This window comes from Nicotiana tabacum, chromosome 1, assembly GCF_000715075.1.
Source record: "Nicotiana tabacum cultivar K326 chromosome 1, ASM71507v2, whole genome shotgun sequence".
In the NCBI taxonomy this organism is placed as follows: Eukaryota; Viridiplantae; Streptophyta; class Magnoliopsida; order Solanales; family Solanaceae; genus Nicotiana; species Nicotiana tabacum.
In genome coordinates, this window is record NC_134080.1 from 37,524,352 (window position 1) to 37,543,449 (window position 19,098).

Here is a 19,098-nt window from a genome sequence, read left to right on the forward strand (position 1 = left end):
AGGAAAGTTTTGGATAGTCCAAAAACATGGGAAACTCTGTCCGATTTTCTTTAAAATACCGATGAGGCTTACTTGGGGGCACTTGCTCCGAAGTGCCGGTCATGATCCTAAATTGTGTCTGTGACTGTGGACTCAAACTACTTCATGAAAGCGCTTTTGGTAGGAGATAGATTACAACCTCTCTTGGTTTTTCGACATCTTTAACTAAAGGGTCAAAAGAGGAGTAATATGGAGTAGTTCTAAACTTATATATATGGGTAGTATTAGGAATGTCAATGTCATCTAGGATGGTAGCTTTATTGATTTTACGCATTAATCAAGTGCATATTATTTTTTGTTGTGATGATAAATTACAACGTAAGATATGTAGCCGTAAGTGAATCTTTTGTCAATCTAGACGCGATCTTTCATTCCATATTTTACGTTATTTAAAAGACATGTTAGAAATTAGAATGTTCGATTTTGATTGGATTTCATGTCATAAATCAGGTAGTCATACAATGGAACAAAATTAATACGAAGAATATTAACAAACCAGAATAAGTAATGACTAATGAGTTGGAACAATTTAACTCTCTGATGTGCTCAACAATGGCAATAATATGTTGATTCTCTGTTATTTTATTTGCCATAATATTATGTTAGGCCCGTGCATAGCACGTGCGGTTTCAAATATATGGAAGTATGAATTCTGCTATCTTCTCCTCTTAGTTCTATCTGTTATTCTCACTTGTCCTCTCTTCTCTCTCAAATTCTCCAACAAAGAAAGAGAGAAGACGAGATCGGAATATGAACCCCTCACTTCTCCTCACTACCAACCAACCTTCTGTAAACCCCACCACAACTACTTTCTTATCTCCTTTTCTCAACCCTACTCCTCTCCGTTTTACCCGTAAAATCTCCCAGAAACGCCGCCATTATCGCTACAATTACGGTTTATCTACTGTCCGTTCATCTGCTTCTTCTGTCCCTGACAAACCCCCTTCGTCGTCTATTTCGGTCAAGCCAGATGTCTTTGGAGGTAAGAAAGAACTTTCTACTATTCAATCCCTCGTGGATGCCATGTCACCGCCCATAAGAATAGCCAGCTCGGCTTTAGTATTTGCTGGCGCTGTGGCTGCTGGGTACGGGCTTGGTGTTCGTTTTGGTGGGTCCCGCAATGCTGGGGTGGGTGGTGCTATTGCTCTTGGTGCTGCTGGTGCCGGCGCCGCTTATGCATTGAATTCCTGTGTTCCTGAAGTCGCGGCTATTAATTTGCATAACTATGTGGCTGATTTTGAGGACCCTGCTGCCTTGAACAAGGAAGATATTGATGCAATTGCTAATAAGTTTGTCCACTATACCCATTTGATTTATTCATACATTTATTTATTTATTTGCGAGTATATTTACCTGCACTAATGCTTGCACCAACTAAATCAATTAATATGTGCTATTTCTTGGATTTGTGACCAATGCCCCCACTTAAAGTTAAATTAACATGAGTTGGTGCAAACACCGGGTGTGCGTAATTTTTTCCCGTAGCGGGTTGCTTGGATAGTGCAATTCTCAGGGGGAAAAAAACTCTAATGCGGATGCTTGGACCATTTGCTTTGATTTGATTGATTATCTTTGTGATCAGTTAAGTAGCCTAATTATCATTTTATTTCTGGCTTAATGACCTTTTAGTAACAATTAGTTATTTCAGACAATTGACCGGTGCTGTGGCTGGATTACAGATTATTTCAGTATTTTGTGTCCCAAACATGCTACTACCACACACACACATATATATAAGCTTTTTCTTCTAGTACTTATTTATCAAATTCCATGTTGGCTACTTTTTGAGCTTTCACACACAAGTTTTATCAGAGTTCTCTAACTTTTCTAGTTTCGTTTATCGATGTTTGTCACCTCATTTCTTTACCCCTTTACTTCTTTTTATTGTTTAGGTACGGTGTCAGCAAACAGAATGAGGCATTCAATGCGGAGCTACGTGATATATATTGCCGGTGAGTGATAAATTGTCTGCACTGAAGTACTAACTTGTTATGAACATCCTGGCTGACATGAAAGCTGCATGTATTTCTAAAAAAAAAAAAATTGAGTTAGTGAAAGTTGCATGTATTTCTTTTTACATAAAACTGAGACAAAACCTCTTCAATGTATTATCACATCTCTCCTTTTTCGTTTTCGGTTTCTTTTGTGCTCTTTATTTCTTTTTTTCCCCAATTGTCGTATGACAAAATTTTCATTATATGAGTTGCTTGCTTGGGAATAAAAGTAGCAGAGTTTGACCCTATTAAGCACTTTGTAGGGCAAAGTATGGGTTTTGTAGTTAATTGGTTGCTTGCTACGTCCAAACATATTGATCTTGCTTACTTTCTGAGATGTTTTTTCCTTGATTAAGATCCCCGAAATGTTTTAAGGTTGTGTCAACTTTTGCAGATTAAAAGAAAAAGAAAATATTTGTCACCTTTCTGCAGTTACAATTTCTTGCACATGCTTTTCTATACTATTTCAGTTCCTTATGACCCAGAAAGTATCAAAATTGCTATCCTTGTCTTGGCATATTGACCCAATTACATTTGAATGCTATAACTAACATGGCGTGATACTTGTTTCAGACATGTAAAAGGAATCAGGCAGAGATTTTTGCTTATTCATTTCAAATGATTATTTTGAATTTTAAATGTCCTTTTTATTTACCAGTTACATGGCCTGTAGAACTTATCAGTTTAAACGTTTTTAGCTTATCTGCCCTTTCTTATGCATCAAATTTGATTTGTGTTCAGATATGTATCTGCTGTCTTTCCTACTGGGACTGAAGAACTTAGAGGCGATGAAGTTGATACCATAATCAAATTTAAAAATGCATTGGGAATTGATGATCCAGATGCAGCAGATATGCATATGGAGGTAACTTGAAGTATTTATTTGATTCTGCACCTCAGCATTGCAATACTTCTAGCTGTGGTGGGCTTGCAAAGTTAGAATGTTATGTTGATGAGCTACGTTTGCTTTAATAAATAATTCGTCAAGTGTTAAGAAACTTATACATGTTGGTTTCTCAGATTGGTAGGCGAATATTCAGGCAACGACTTGAAACGGGAGATCGTGATGGAGATATAGAACAGCGTCGGGTGGGTCATCTCTTCAATAGCTTTAATTTCCACTTTATGGCTACTGTACCGCCTTTAGTTATCAAAGAACAATAAATGGAACTTGACCATTTCTAACTTCTCCAGTGCAGGCATTTCAGAAGTTGATATACGTCTCAACTCTAGTATTTGGAGAAGCATCTGCATTCCTTTTACCTTGGAAACGTGTTTTCAAGGTTACTGATTCCCAGGTAGTGGATAATTAAATGCATCTCCGTTGGCCCCTTCTCTCTCCCCCTTCTTTCTGGAATTGTTCGATTGTGCAGTGCCATGCCCCGCTTGTGGCTTTAACATTTCTATCTTCTGATTGAAGTTGCTTTCATTCCTCCTATTCTGTACCCCCTTCATTTATGTATTGGACTCCTATTATCTGGCTCCCTACTACCTTACCATTTCTCAAAAAAAAAAAAAAAAGTTGTCTGTCTCTCTACTTCATTTCACCTGTTTTAACATTTTTGTTCATTAGGTTGAGGTTGCTGTCAGGGACAATGCACAACGATTATATGCCTCCAAGCTTAAGTCTGTTGGCCGAGGTAAATTTGGTCTACTGATGCCTTAGAAGGCACTTTTTGCTTTTCTCTAAAGTAATGCCTTTCCAAAAACTTTCAAACTACTTGCTTTTTTGCTTGGGATTTTCTATTTCTATTCTTAAACTTCTCTCTATTGTGGTAATTTTAGCAAATCGGCTTATGTGCTTAAGTTTGTCTCTTTTGTGGTATATGGCGCTTAATCCTGAATAAGATGAATTGTTACATGAGGCTCCTTGTGCTGCATGGGTTTGGTAGGTTCCACTCGTGCACCAAGTAGAGATTCTTTTCTCTGGAAGTCTTTTTCTCACTTCAAATTTCTCTATGTCTAGTGATATATCATATTGGTTTATGGGTTTTGAGGGCGTTCTGGCAGTAGCTCTTGAATCTGGATGTATCTTTATTCTCTAGGGCAGTATCGGTCTTTGTATGGATTTTACCAGCCTTATATTGTAAATGCTAATTCTTTCATTAATTACACAAATTCAATTCCTAGTAGCTAACGGACCTTGCAATTCTAAGTTATGGTGGCGTTGGGATGAAGTTCTTTCAGTTGTTTTTTCATGATTTAATTACTCCACTTTACTTCAGAAGCTTTGCATGGTTTATTTAACTACTTTACTTGTTTCTCCAGATATTGATGTGAACCAGCTGGTCAGTTTGAGAGAGGCACAGCTTGCATATCGGCTGTCGGATGAGGTAGTGCCTAAAAAATAATCACATTTCTACTTAAATACATCATTGTAAAACATACTTTGCTCCTTGAAAAAAAGAATAAGACTGTTTTGAATTTGTTGCATGATATTCATGATCGATTTTACTATATCCATGTATTCGGTCATCATTAATATGCCCATGACTATTTATGTGTTTGCAGCTTGCAGAAGAGATGTTTAAAGAGCATGCAAGAAAGCTTGTTGAGGAATGCATATCACTTGCTGTTGGCAGTTTGAAATCAAGAGCAAGAGCAACGTAAGGTCTTAAGTGTGTTTAACCTCTTAAAAAGGGAACTTTGGGCCATATCCGCGACTTGAATTCACCGGATAAATCTTTTACTAGGCAATTCTGTGTAATAGAAATGGGATAACTCGTGCAATTTCTAGCACGACATAATCTTCCATATTCTTTGCTTGTATCATTTGTTTAATGAATTAATTGGGCCGTTAAGCAGGGAAGCCACACGTGTGATCGAGGAGCTTGATAAGATCTTGTCATTTAATAATTTGCTAATTTCACTGAAGAACCATCCTGATGCTAGTCGCTTTGCTCCGGGCATTGGGCCAGTTTCCTTAGTAGGTATGTTTGTTGGTGATCTTTGGCTGACTCTTATAGAACTTGTTTTAAAAGTCACTGGTCTCTCTCAAGTCTAAGTGAAATCCTTTCACGGGGCTTTTTTCTTTCAGCTGTTTGTTGTTTGTGTGTCAGTTTGTTACCTGGAGTTAACTTTCCTTTTTCCTTATTCTTTTCCTTCCTGTTCCTTCAGGAGGGGAGTATGATGGTGATAGAAAGATGGATGACCTAAAACTTCTCTACAGAGCATATATTACAGATTCTTTGTCAAGTGGTCGGATGGAAGAAGACAAGGTATGGTGATTAAATTTTTCTCTCCTTCTTTCTTTATAGGGTTTTTGGAATTTTCCTTTTCTACTTTCCTGCCATTTTGGCAGGAAAGTTTGAGATTCTCTCTTCTTTTCTCCTTGCATATGTCGGATTAAGTTACGTTTAACATATATTTGCTTCTTGGGAGGGGCTTGTAAAGATTAAAGGGGAGGGTTATTCATTGATATACTTTTCCTATGAAAGATGGTTTATCCACCTGCTTCTGTTGTTGGGTATGAATGGACAAGAAGTTAAAGGAAAACACACATTTCTTTTTATCCAGCTTCACTATATTAAACTTCTGGTACAGGTTAAAAAATTAATTCTTTGTTGATTTGCTTTCCTATGGAAGATAGCTTATGCACCCCCTTGTGTTTGGTATTACTGGACTGGAGCAGACACATATTCTTTTCTCTTTTCTAGCTTCCCTGTGGTTGAAAATGCTGACATGGGAAGACAGAATATCCCTCCAGTTTTACTCCCTTATCCCGTATCTCTTGCTTGTCCTCCTGCCTCTTTGTTCTACTAAACTTATGATAAGTTAATGGAACTAGAACCAAAAAATGGATGATGTGGAAATATTAGCAGAAAACTGGTGGCGGTGGGACCAAGATTTATAAGCTGTTCAATCAAGAGGATTAGCATGACCTTTGTGCAAAGGTGACATGCACTAATCTAAATGTGGTCCGAGTTGTCTGATGAGGATGAAAGCAAGAAAGACTAGTTTGATAGCGGCTCTTGACCTAATTATGCTAAGTTGCACACTTGCACAAATAGGCTTGTTGGCTTCAATTGCTTTTCTCTAGAGGATCTCTTATTTCTCGAGATGAGAGTGATATACACGTGTATTAACATATTTTGGTAGAGCAGATTATAGAAGGGAGCTCTTGGTTGTCAGCATCACATGTATCACATGTGCTATGTCCGTAAAAACATGTCCAATGAGAAAAATATAGCACAAAAAGCTGTAGTATGTTGGGTGCACCTAAGGGTGTAGCCAAGTGGTCAATGAAGTGGGTTAAGAATCATGAGATCTCAGGTTCAAATCCCAGTAGAGGCATAAAAACTAGGTGATTTCTTCCTATTTGTCCAAGCCTTGGTGGGCAAAGTTACCTGGTACTTGTTGCTGGTGGGAAGTAGCAAGTATCTCGTGGAATTAGTCGAGGTGTGTGCAAACTGGCCCAGCCACCATGGTTATTTAAAAAAAGGCTGTAGTATGCTGAGTCCGTCCTTTTGTTTATATCTACACTGACCCTTTTCTTTCTTTTTTTTCCTTGAGAACATTCATCTTTTAAAAAATTAGAACTATGAAAAAGTACTTGTATTGGTTTTTGAATTTCATTCTTGGTAAATATGTTTCTTGCCACAAATATATTGATGATATGTTTGGAGTAACTTTTCATGAAAACATAAGGTTATAAAAAACGTAGATAAGGTTATAAAATAGGGTAGATAATAAATTTGGAGTAATTCAACCATGTTGAATCTTGCTTTGTGGGTGTAGGCTGATATCACTACAATATCTAATGATGTAATAATAAAGTTTGTTTAATCATTGCGTGCAAATCAGTCAAAAATAATTGCACGCAAATCAGTCAATGTTCTTCGACTCTTTTAAGTTGCACGCAAATCAGTCTATGATCCTCTTTGGTTCTTTTGATAGCTGCATGCTAATCAGTCTAAGTTCCTCGTCATTATCACATAAGGATTACTCTTAGCTTGATTCAGGAAACAGATTTCTCATTGATGAGATGGTTGTGGGACCAATCAGTTTCTAGACCGATTTGCTTGTAAGATTGGAGTATATTGGATCATTGTTTAATTAATGTGTTCAGTTGGTTCTGCACCCTAACGAGTAGGAGTTCCCGTGCATCGTCTCTAGGCCATTTGATTTTCTTCTGTTTGTCATTTAGTTGTATGCCTTTTAACTGTTCAATGTTATTTCTTCTTGTAGCTTGCTGCTTTGAACCAATTGAGAAATATATTTGGTTTGGGGAGACGAGAAGCAGAGACAATCACATTGGATGTCACCTCAAAAGTATACCGTAAACGACTTGCTCAAGCTGTTACCAGTGGTGATTTAGAAGCTGCTGAGAGCAAAGCAGCCTATCTTCAAATGCTGTGTGAAGAATTAAGTTTTGATCCGCAAAAGGCTCTTCAGATTCATGAAGGTAACCCATGACTTTACTGTAACTTATCTTCTAATGGATATTGAGTGACATTTTCATTTTCAATCTGTCTGGAGAGGGAAGCCTCTTGTTAGTAGTCAAGTTTTTAATCACATCGAGGTGTGCTAACAAGAACTTGTTAAGGCTATTGGTTTGAGTTTCAGTTGATTCATCTGTGAGGCAAAGATATAACTGAGCTGTCCATTCAGTACAAGAGTGTCGACTTTCTTTTTCTGATTCGGTACTAAAACCTCCTGAAGCAGTCCTTGAAATTTGAGTTGTCTCCATTTCTGCATAGTGCATAGCATGTCAGTTAAAAAACCAGCGACTAGAATAGGAGAGGTGTTTATAGTGTCACGAGTTTGCTTACCGGCCATTAGTAATTTCATTTTATAATTGATCATCCTAATTCTGTTAGTTGTGTTTTCCGTTTTGGAGTGTTGCAAGTGAGGATGCAAAATGTTGAGAATGAGGCTATAAGATTAGAGAATGCTTAAGGACGCATCAACCAAACAAGTAGACCTAGGGAGGGATTAGGGAATTTTCGATGTTTGTCCTATTGGCTTGTGAACAACATTGACCACCTATCTATAGTATCTTCGATTCTGTGCTCCAGTTTAGTCAAGGTATTTTTTGCTGACAATGCTTTGAGCCATCTAGGTAATGCCTATGTGTCGTCTTATGAACTGAGTTTTTTTCCTGAAATATGCAACATGAACTTTACTATGTGCCTGACGCATTCATCTGAAACCTTTAAACATTGTGAAAAGATAATTTGAACTGTTGTATTCTGTCACTGGAAAAGCTTGTCTTTACTTTTCATTTTCAGAAATCTATAGGCAAAAGCTTCAGCAGCTTGTCACTGATGGAGAACTTAGTGATGCGGACATGAAGGCATTGGAACGCCTGCAGGTCATGCTTTGCGTTCCCAAGCAAACAGTTGAGGCGGCTCATGCAGATATCTGTGGCAGTTTATTTGAAAAGGTAACCACCAGTCTCTTCTCTATTTATGCTGCGTCAGTTAGTTCATTTTTATGCTATGCAGCTGATTGGGCTGTAATGGCATGAGGCAAATTTTGCTGTGGATTATATAAGAATTTGTGTACCCTGTCGTTTCTCTTATGTTAAATTAGCCAAGTGTAGTTTGATATTTTGAGCAATTGCCTTTAGGAAATCACAGCCAACCCCCCTTCAGTTGCCATAGATACCTTTGCTCTAGATGGTGGTAAAATACAAAACTTCCCATACTGCTTATAATGTCGTTACGGAGACATATTTTGTGCTTGCTTTTAATTGAGGAGATAACTTGAAAACTCTGCTGTTATCTGGTAAGTTACATTTTATTCACCTGATACCCTTATCCCATGCGCTTCATGGTGTATGAGAATTGAATAAGTTGAGTCATAAATGTCTGGAAAAAGCAGTTAGGAATGTGAAGCTAATGGACCTTGCTCCTAACTCAAACCCAAAAGCTAGCTGATAAGGTGAGAATGACCCAAGACCATACAAGGAAATAAACACTCCATTTCTCAACCAATATGGGTCACTTAACAAGGACCAAAGGCTATTGCTTGACTGCTTCTACCTTGCTTACCTTCTGCCCCATAATTTTTGTGCATGTATACTTTCAAATGTGAAAGTGCCCTCTGTCAAATGCATTTCTTGTATAGATCTGCTTCATTTTTGGAAATATTAGACCTTTTATGTGGAGTTACTTTTCATTTAGTATTATTTTAACTTTTTTTAGAACATTGTGATATTTAGTCCAAGTGGGATTTTACTAGGTTGTTGTTGTTGTTGTTGTTGTTGTTGTTGTTGTTGTTGTTGTGATATTTAGTCCTAAAAATTGCTTTGATCAAGTTGCAGTTTGACCCCTGAAAGTCAAATACGAACAAAGATTAGTGTACATTGTATGTGTGAGAATGCACGAGAGAAAAATCTATTTTATTAACAATGATATAGTGAACCCTATATATAATACATATTATACTCCTACTACATATAGGACTAGGACATATTCTACTCGTATTACATATGAGACTAGGACATATTCTACTCTTACTACATATGAGACTATGACTATTTACACATAACCATCTAACACTCCCCTCAAGCCGGTGTATACAAATTATATGTATCGAGCTTGTTACATATGTAACTAATAAGAGGACCAATGAGAGACTTGGTGAAAATATTACACTAATAAGAGGACCAATGAGAGACTTGGTGAAAATATCTATAAACTGATCATTCGACATACAAAGCCATAGACTCCCCTGAGCAACAAAATCAGGTGGTTGTTGATAAACAGAAGTTGCTATGGAAATGTTTTGTCTTGCTATGCCTGACACAAACAGATAAAATGAATCGAAGAGTCGGGGTCATAAACGAAAATCAAACCAGTTCAATTCTGAAAACCAAGAACGTCAAGCCCCATTCCACAATTAACATGCACTAAAGAAAACTAAGTAGAGGTACCCATTACTTACTTTTCATCTTCCTTTTCTTCGATTCTTTAGAATGATTTGGAGTTGGTTGTCAAATGGATAAATTTTGCCTCTACATTTTGTCTTCAGCATTCACTCTTTCTTGTGAGAGAATCATTTTTCCAGATGGGTTACTTATATTAAAAAAAAGAAGAAAAGAATACATATTTCAAGATGGTTATTTTGGAAAAAAAATTTGTCACTGAGCTGCAGGAGTAATTTTTACGGTGCGTTAGTTCTTGTGGCAACAAAATCTTCTTGCGAGGGGAAGTAGCTGTGCTATCAATGGGTTTCTAAGTAGAGAACCAGAAGGAAGTAAACAATGGAGCAAATGTTGTCAGTTTAACTGTCTATATAGTTAGCTTTTTGTAGAAAGCGTCTCTTTTCCTTTTTGTTCTTGTTCCTTCGAAAATTCGCATCTTATGCTACAGGTAGAAAACTTAGGATGATTGAATGGAGTGAAATGCAAACTTTCCCCAATAAAAGCAAAAGAACAAGAACGATTTAACTTTCATGTATCTGTGATTTGGTTGAAGGTTTAATTTTTTCATGTAGTAATTCAGATGTTTTCATAAACTTTGGCGGTGCTGAATGTAGTTAGTGATTAGAGTTTACGTGTACTGAGTCGAAACCTGCTAGTAGGGTTTGCTTGTCTGTTCACAACTATTCTATTACCACGTATGATCTGCAGAAAGCAGAAGCCCATTGTCAACTGTAGTAGTATGTGGTATCTTATGCACTACACTCATTCTACTGAAGCAGGCAGTAGTAAATTATTTCTCACCCCCCTCAAGTTTTCATCCTCAGTCGTTATATATATGTGCATACATATACCTGCATCAGTATGCACCTCTCAGTATGTAGATAATAGGAAGCTCGAGCACTGTCCCATTCCATGTCCTCTGCCAGCTTGTTTCCCTATGTCATTTTTAGCAAGTTCTTCCACACTGGTTTCTCAGATAGTGTAGAATTAGTTGATTTGGCATTGTCTTGTTACGTGCAGTAATCACATTGTAACAAGCCACATTTGTTAGAGATTTTGTTTCTTAGATTGTGAGTTTTTAGTTTTCAATATTTAAGTGGGTTGATCTCTTTCAACTTCTTATGGTGCAAAAGGTGTGAAATTGAGCTAATCTGGTTCCTTCCTGTCACCCAATATAAATATTGTTGGCAGGTGGTTAAGGAAGCAATTGCTGCTGGTGTAGATGGTTATGATGCTGAAATCAAGAAATCTGTGAGAAAGGCAGCATATGGTTTACGGTTAACCAGGGAGGTTGCCATGTCTATTGCTAGTAAGGCAGTAAGTATCAGGATGCTAATTCTCGTCTACAGCTTGTAAAAGTTTAATTTGATTCCACAATCAGAAATATACCTCGATATCTTTCTAATTACATTCAGTGGCTTCACAAATACAGGTCAGAAAGATTTTCATCAGTTACATTCAAAAGGCCCGAGGATCTGGAAGCCGCACTGAACAAGCCAAAGAACTGAAAAAGATGATAGCCTTTAATAGTTTGGTTGTGACTCAACTAGTTGCGGACATCAAGGGTGAATCATCTGATACACCACCAGAAGAGCCTCAAAAGGAGCAGGTTCAACAAACCGACGAGGATGGGGAGTGGGAGTCCTTGCAATCACTAAGGAAAGTAAAACCCAGCAAGGACAATTTGAGAAAGGAAATCCAGACTGAGATTTCTCTCAAGGATGATCTTCCGGAAAGAGACAGAACTGATCTTTACAAGACATACTTGCTCTTTTGTCTAACTGGGGAAGTTACTAGAATTCCTTTTGGGGCCCAAATCACCACAAAGAAGGATGATTCAGAATATGTTTTGTTAAGTCAACTTGGTAGCATCCTTGGGTTGACTGATAAGGAAATTGTTGAAGTGCACCGAAGTCTAGCTGAGCAGGCTTTTAGGCAACAAGCTGAGGTGATCTTAGCTGATGGACAGCTAACCAAGGTCAGAATGGAACAACTTACTGAATTGCAGAAGAATGTTGGCTTGCCACCTCAGTATGCCCAGAATATAATAAAGAGCATCACAACAACAAAACTGGCGGCAGCCCTTGAAACTGCTGTTGGTCAGGGAAGGCTGAGCATTAAGGAGATTAGAGAATTGAAAGAATCTTCAGTAGATATCAACACCATGATATCTGACAGTTTACGTCAGAATCTTTTCAAAAAGACAGTGGATGATATCTTCTCATCTGGTACTGGAGAGTTTGACGAAGTAGAGGTATATGAGAATATCCCAAAAGATCTTAATATTAACGCTGAGAAGGCCAAAAAAGTTGTTCATGAACTAGCTCGTAGCAGATTATTAAACTCGCTTATTCAGGCTGTATCCCTTCTGAGGCAGAAAAACCATAAAGCATTGGTATGAGTCTGATCTGAAGATGCTACTGGTTTTGCGTGAATAATGTCGTAATTTTGCAGTTTTAATGCTTCCCTTTGTTTTTGTAGGTTTCGTCTCTCAATGATTTGTTAGCTTGTGACAAGGCCGTTCCTTCGACCCCATTATCTTGGGAGGTGCCAGAAGAACTGGCTGATCTTTTCATCGTATATGCGAAGAGTGATCCCACACCAGATAAGTTGTCCAGGTTACAGTATCTGTTAGGTATTAGTGATACAACAGCAGAAACTTTGAGATCTATGAAGGATAGGGAACTACCAAATGGGGTAGGGGAGGAAGAGTTTGTATTTTGATTCTCTTATAGCTTCTGATGAATGTCTGAATATCAGGCTAGAGAGAGAGAGAGAGAGAGAGAGAGAGATGGGCACTGGTAATTTTTTCATTTAATGTAATTGAGGTGTGTATCTTTGTGCTTTAAGATGTGAGCCAAAAATGGTAGTATCGTTTTTTTGGTATTTAGTAACTGGTAGAGCAGTGTTATGCTTTTTGAGTTTCTTTGTTGCTTAGTTACAAGTTGGACTCTCTTCTCCTTTCAGAAGGGGAAGGAATTAAAATGTACCAATGAAAAGATTTAATGCAAGGCTTTTGTGTCTCAATTTTCATTTCCTTGGTGAGTCAGGATGAGACGGAACTTTGTGTCAACAAATCTTAACCTATAGAGGGATTCTTTTATTTGGAAAATATAAGCACAAGAAAATAATTTTCTTATTTGAAAAAAATATTTGTCCGAAAATGAAATCATAGATTCAAGAATAGAAGAGTAGCGTTCTCGAATGCTACCTTTTGCACACAATTTATCATAAAAGGGTAAGTTTTAAAAACGAAAAGTTAATGTTTTCTTGATTCTTAAAAATGACACTAATTAAAAGGCTAGAAAGACAGTTGGACAGTTTAAAAGGGACAGGAAGGAGTACCAACTAAGAGTCGAAAACATTTGGCTGCTTTTGAGGCCAACTTAATTAGTGCACCCTACATTCAATTTTACTTGTCCACGCATGCCCCTTAAGAAATAATAAATAAAGTGCATAATTTATTATAATATTCATATTAATTGGTGTATAGTCTTAATAAATTGAAAAAATAATTTGGAATGTATAATTAATGCTAAGGACAAAACAAGAAAAATATCTTAACATTTGCACCCCGCCTCCCTCCCCACCCCCAAAACTATCTCTTTTGCACCCGTACATTGGATCTTGGTCTGGACGCAATATTATTGCAGTTTTTCTTTGCGTGATAATGGTTGGAAGGCTCTGTTTTTTTGTTGGGAGATGCTAGTGACCTAACTTTGGTCACACTAGTGAAAAGACATAAATAACCCTCTAACTAATTAGCCTACATTTTTCCCCCCCAAAACACAAAATTAAATTTCAAGTCTTGAAGTATGCGAAAATTACATGTTGGGAGATGAAAAGTCTTGTGTATTATATTTGTATTTCCATTGTATTTATGTGTATTTTATGTTTGTACAAATTATACGATTTAGTGTGTATATAAATTATTGTATTTTCTTCCTTTCTTAAAAACAAATACGATATACAATTTATTGTACTTCCTTCATATCAAACCAAGTCAAGTGGACACTTTACCCTATCTAAAAAATGGATTCAAACCAAGAAAATTTGGTGGTGCAAGAAAATATGAATCCATATCTACTTATTATTTATATTTCATAATTAAATTGCTAATTATATCCCAAAATAAAACGATTGGTGTCAATTGACTAGTGGAACCATAGTAAACGTAATTATATGGTCGTTATCAATATTCGCATGACCTTAGTGAATGAAATTATATGTTGGCTGTTGCGGAAGCCAAATGTATAGAGTGTGAATAAGTCACAACTACTATACCAAAAATTATGACAGCCACCAAATAATAAATAAGACAATAAAACAATGGAAAGGAAACACCAGAATTTACGAGGTTCGGCTAATTTTGCCTACTCCTCGGACACAACCAATATTTTATTTCACTCCAAAAATACAAGTGAAATAATACTAAAGAGAGAAGATACAAATGCCTTAAACAGATGAGAAGGCAAATGAGAGGTGTGTTTCAATCCTAAACATTAGGCCTTCTTTTATAGGGGAAAAATCCCCCCAAACTTAACTCCCAACCAATGTGGGACTTTGGCATTTTGCCAAACTTCAACAAATCTCCACCTTGGCAAAATTCCACATTTTCAATTCTCTCTCAATAACAAATTTTGGTTGTGTCTTCATCTTCAATCTTCAGTGTTCAACAATGTTGATCAAATCCAAACAATGTTGAAACTTGACCGCAGTCACCACCTTTGTCAGCATATCAGCAGGATTCTCTGTAGTATGAATTTTCTTCACCGTGACTCCACCTTCTTCTATGATTTCGCGTACGAAATGATACCGAACATCAATGTGCTTCGTCCTTGCATGATAAACTTGGTTCTTCGCTAATTGAATAGCACTTTGACTATCACAAAAAATTGTGATACCTTTTTGTTCAACACCAAGCTCCTTTAGCAATCCTTGAAGCCAAATTGCCTCTTTCACAGCATCTGTAATAGCCATGTATTCTGCCTCTGTTGTAGACAAAGCAACTGTTGACTGCAAAGTAGACTTCCAACTAACTGGTGCCTTTGCAAAAGTAAACACATAACCAGTAGTTGATCTTCGTTTGTCCATATCACCCGCAAAATCTGAGTCACAATATCCAACTACAGACTGATTGTCTTCCTGCTCAAAAACTAACCCGACATCTACAGTATTATGAATATACCGTAGAATCCACTTCACAGCTTGCCAATGCTCCTTCCTGGATTGTGCATATATCTGCTAATAACTCCAACAGCTTGTGAAATGTCAGGCCTTGTGCAAACCATTGCATACATCAAGCTACCAACAACATTTGCGTATGGTACCTTTGACATATACTCTCGTTCAGCTTCATCCATTGGCGACATAGTAGTACTTAGCTTAAAATGGGAAGCAAGTGGAGTACTAACTGGCTTAGTCTTGTCATCTATGCCAAAACGTTGAAGTACTCTCTTCAAATATTCCTTTTGAGATAAACAGAGTTTCTTTGAACGTCTATCTCTAATTATCTCCATGCCAAGAATTTTCTTTGCCTCACCCAAATCCTTCATCTCGAACTCCTTCTTCAGTTGAATCTTCAACTTATCAATTTCTTCCAAATTCTTGAAAGCTATCAACATATCATCAACATATAGGAGAAGATATACAAAGGAACCATCTTTAAGCTTGTGCAAATACACACAATGATCGTATTTGCTTCTCTTGTACCCTTGCCGCAACATAAACTCGTCAAATCGCTTGTACCATTGTCTAGAAGATTGTTTCAATCCGTACAACGATTTTTCAAGTTTGCACACCATATTTTCTTTTCCAGCAACTTTGAATCCTTCTGGCTGAGTCATGTAGATTTCCTCCTCCAAGTTTCCATGTAAAAACGCAGTTTTTACATCCATCTGAACTAGTTCCAAATTCAATTGTGTTACCAAAGCCAACATAATTCTAATGGAGGAATGTTTTACAACTGGAGAAAACACTTCATTGTAATCAATTCCCTCCTTTTGAGCATATCCTTTGGCCACCAATCTTGCTTTGTAGCGAACATCTACTTGGTTAGGAAATCCTTCCTTCTTTGCAAATACCCATTTGCACCCAATTGCTTTCTTTCCCTTCGGGAGATTGGCCAATCTCCATGTATGATTCTGATGAAGGGACTGTATTTCATCATTCATGGCAATCCTCCACTTATCTTCTTCTGAACTTTGGACAGCGTCTTTATAAGTAGTAGGAACATCATCAGCTACAATTGAGGTTGCACAAGCAACCGTCTCTATGAGACGAACAGGTTTCGTTATTGTTCTTTTTGGCCTGCTGGTTGCTATTGATTCAAGTTGTTGTTGAGATTCCTGAGTTGGAATCTCCTCTACTGGCTCTCCTTCCAGAGGGTAATCTTCATTTGTTTCCTCCTCTGCTTCTTGTGTAGGAAAAATAAATTTTCCCTCAAACTCCACCTGCTTAGAAGCACCTTCATTTTGTTTGGTATCTTCTGTTACCTTATTTACCATAGCAAATTCATCAAAGGTAACATCTCTGCTGAATATTACTTTCTTTGTCATAGGACACCATAAGCGATATCCTTTGACTCCAGAAGTAATTCCCATAAAAATAGCCTTCTTTGCCCTTGGATCCAATTTTGACTCTGTCACATGATAATATGCAGTTGAGCCAAACACGTGCAAAGAGTTATAATCTACAGCAGGTTTTCCGTACCATTTTTCAAATGGTGTTTTGCCATCAATAGCAGCAGATGGTAGACGATTAATGAGGTGGCATGCATATGTAATTGCCTCAGCCCAAAATTCTTTGCCCAAGCCAGCATTGGACAACATACACCGTACCTTCTCCAGCAAGGTCCGGTTCATACGTTCTGCCACTCCATTCTGTTGTGGTGTATGTCTAACAGTGAAGTGTCGGATGATGCCATCATTTTCACAGACCTTATTGAAATGATCATTTTTGTATTCACCTCCATTGTCTGTGCGAATACACTTGATCCTCTTGCCTGTTTGATTCTCCATCATCGTCTTCCATTTGAGAAAAATTCCCAACACTTCATCTTTGCTCTTCATTGTATACACCCATACTCTTCGGGAAAAATCATCAACAAAGGTTACAAAATAGTGTTTCCCACCTAATGAAGGTGTTTTGGAAGGACCCCAAACATCATAGTGTACATAATCCAAAATGCCTTTAGTATTATGGATCGTTGTACCAAATTTAACCCTTGTCTGTTTCCCTTTAACACAATGCTCACAAAACTCCAAGTTGCAAGCCTTTACTCCTTTTAACAATCCTTGATCTGATAGAGTTTTCAAGGATTTTCCTCCAGCATGTCCCAAGCGCATGTGCCATAGCTTGGTTGCTTCTGCCTCTTTGTCGTCACTGGATGTCACTGTCGCTGTCCCAATAACTGTACTGCCACAATAGCGGTACATATTATTATTCTTCCGATTAGCCTCCATTACCACTAGTGCACCGGAGCATACTCTCATCACTCCATTTTCTGCAATGATTTTGAACCCTTTTGATTCTAGGGCTCCCACAGAGATGAGATTCTTCTTCAAATCCGGTACATATCGAACATCTATCAATGTTCTGATCATTCCATCATGGTTCCTTAATCGTATTGAACCAATGCCATATGAGGTAAGAAGGCTGTTATCCGCTGTGTGGATGACTCCATATTCTCCTTCTTGAAATTCCATGAACCAGTCCCTGTTGGGACACATATGATAGCTACAAGCCGAGTCCATCAACCATATGTCTGATGATGTTGATGACTCTGTTGTAACTAATGAGAAGTCTGAATCATCACAATCAGCTACATTTGAATCCATAATAGCCTTTCCATTGTTATGTTTGGCCTTATTCTTCAACTTCGGACAGTCTTTCTTCCAGTGCCCTTTTTCTCGACAAAAGGCACATTCATCTTTACTGGGTCTGGATCTTGACTTGGATCTTCCCTTCTTTGTCCTCGTTTGATTTTGAGGACGACCCCTCACAAACAGTGCTTCTCCTTCTCCGCCCTTCTGTTTTTCTCACTTTCTTTGTTCATAGTTGTACAAAGCTGAACAAACTTCTCTGAGAGAAATTTCGTCATTTCCATGGAGTAGAGTAGTTTCAAGGTGCTCGTACTCATCAGGAAGTGACGCCAACAACATTAAGGCCAAGTCACCATCATCATAAGTTGTATCCATATTTTGCAAATCTGTGACCAACTTATTGAAACTGGTGATATGTTCATTCATCGTGGTACTAGGAACATAGGTGAAGTGAAACAGTCTCTTCTTCATGTACAATTTATTTTGACTGTTTTTCTTCAAAAATTTATCCTCCAGTGCTTTCCATAATTTACTTGCAGAAGTTTCCTTTGTGTATGGATATTTCTGCTCTCTAGCAAGGTAGGATAGAATGGTACCGCAAGCAACACGGTTGATAATTCTCCAATCTTCTTCTCCAATAACATCTGGTTTCTTTTCTTCAATGGCCAGATCTAGCCCTTGTTGAAAAAGGACATCTAGAACCTCGCCTTGCCACATCCCAAAATGTCCGGACCCGTCAAAAATTTCTACCGCAAATTTCGCATTTGACACAATTCTTGTCATAAGCGAAGATGCCAATGATGACGTATTGTTGACACTTGATGTATATTCTTCTTGTTTATTGTCCCCCATATTTGACACAAATATTATTTAATAGCTGACAACACAAATCAAGATTATTTCCTTTCTGATGTAGAAGATCAGACTAAGCTGCAACTACAGAGCATACTCAGACAGAACCTTGACTCAGTTACCAAGATAAATCTTTTCTGATGTGGAAGATCAGACTATGCTGCAACCACAGAGCATACTTAGACAGTACCTTGGCTCTGATACCAATTGTTGCGGAAGCCAAATGTATAGAGTGTGAATAAGTCACAACTACTATACCAAAAATTATGACAGCCACCAAATAATAAATAAGACAATAAAGCAACAATAAAGGGAAACACCAGAATTTACGAGGTTCGGCTAATTTTGCCTACTCCTCGGACACAACCAATATTTTATTTCACTCCAAAAATACAAGTGAAATAATACTAAAGAGAGAAAATACAAATGCCTTAAACAGATGAGAAGGCAAATGAGAGGTGTGTTTCAATCCTAAACATTAGGCCTTCTTTTATAGGGGAAAAATCCCCCCCAAACTTAA

At 37.6% G+C, this 19,098-nt stretch overlaps 1 protein-coding gene across 2 annotated transcripts; it reads left to right on the forward strand.

The window, feature by feature from the left end:
* Positions 1-694: 694 nt before the first annotated feature.
* On the forward strand, positions 695-12,930 carry LOC107776992 (protein TIC110, chloroplastic-like). 2 transcript variants are annotated; one of them, XM_075249942.1, is made up of 15 exons: positions 695-1,328; positions 1,932-1,991; positions 2,775-2,898; positions 3,054-3,122; positions 3,233-3,331; positions 3,607-3,673; positions 4,302-4,366; positions 4,545-4,639; positions 4,836-4,963; positions 5,151-5,251; positions 7,221-7,437; positions 8,264-8,418; positions 11,095-11,220; positions 11,336-12,298; positions 12,385-12,930. In XM_075249942.1, exons 1-15 carry the CDS (start codon positions 790-792, stop codon positions 12,625-12,627), a joined length of 3,051 nt encoding a protein of 1,016 aa, XP_075106043.1. In that variant the 5' UTR covers positions 695-789; the 3' UTR covers positions 12,628-12,930. The 2 variants fall into 2 exon arrangements, with proteins under 2 accessions (XP_075106043.1, XP_075106045.1); XM_075249944.1 differs by having other exon boundaries at positions 4,839-4,963.
* Positions 12,931-19,098: the final 6,168 nt, after the last annotated feature.

Bases quoted from the DNA above. Each gene is read 5' to 3' on its own strand.
- LOC107776992 (XM_075249942.1), top strand. From the start codon at position 790: ATGAACCCCTCACTTCTCCTCACTACCAACCAACCTTCTGTAAACCCC. The intron at 1,329-1,931 runs GTTTGTCCACTA...TTTATTGTTTAG, and splicing joins ATTGATGCAATTGCTAATAA to GTACGGTGTCAGCAAACAGA. The intron at 5,252-7,220 runs GTATGGTGATTA...TTCTTCTTGTAG, and splicing joins GTCGGATGGAAGAAGACAAG to CTTGCTGCTTTGAACCAATT.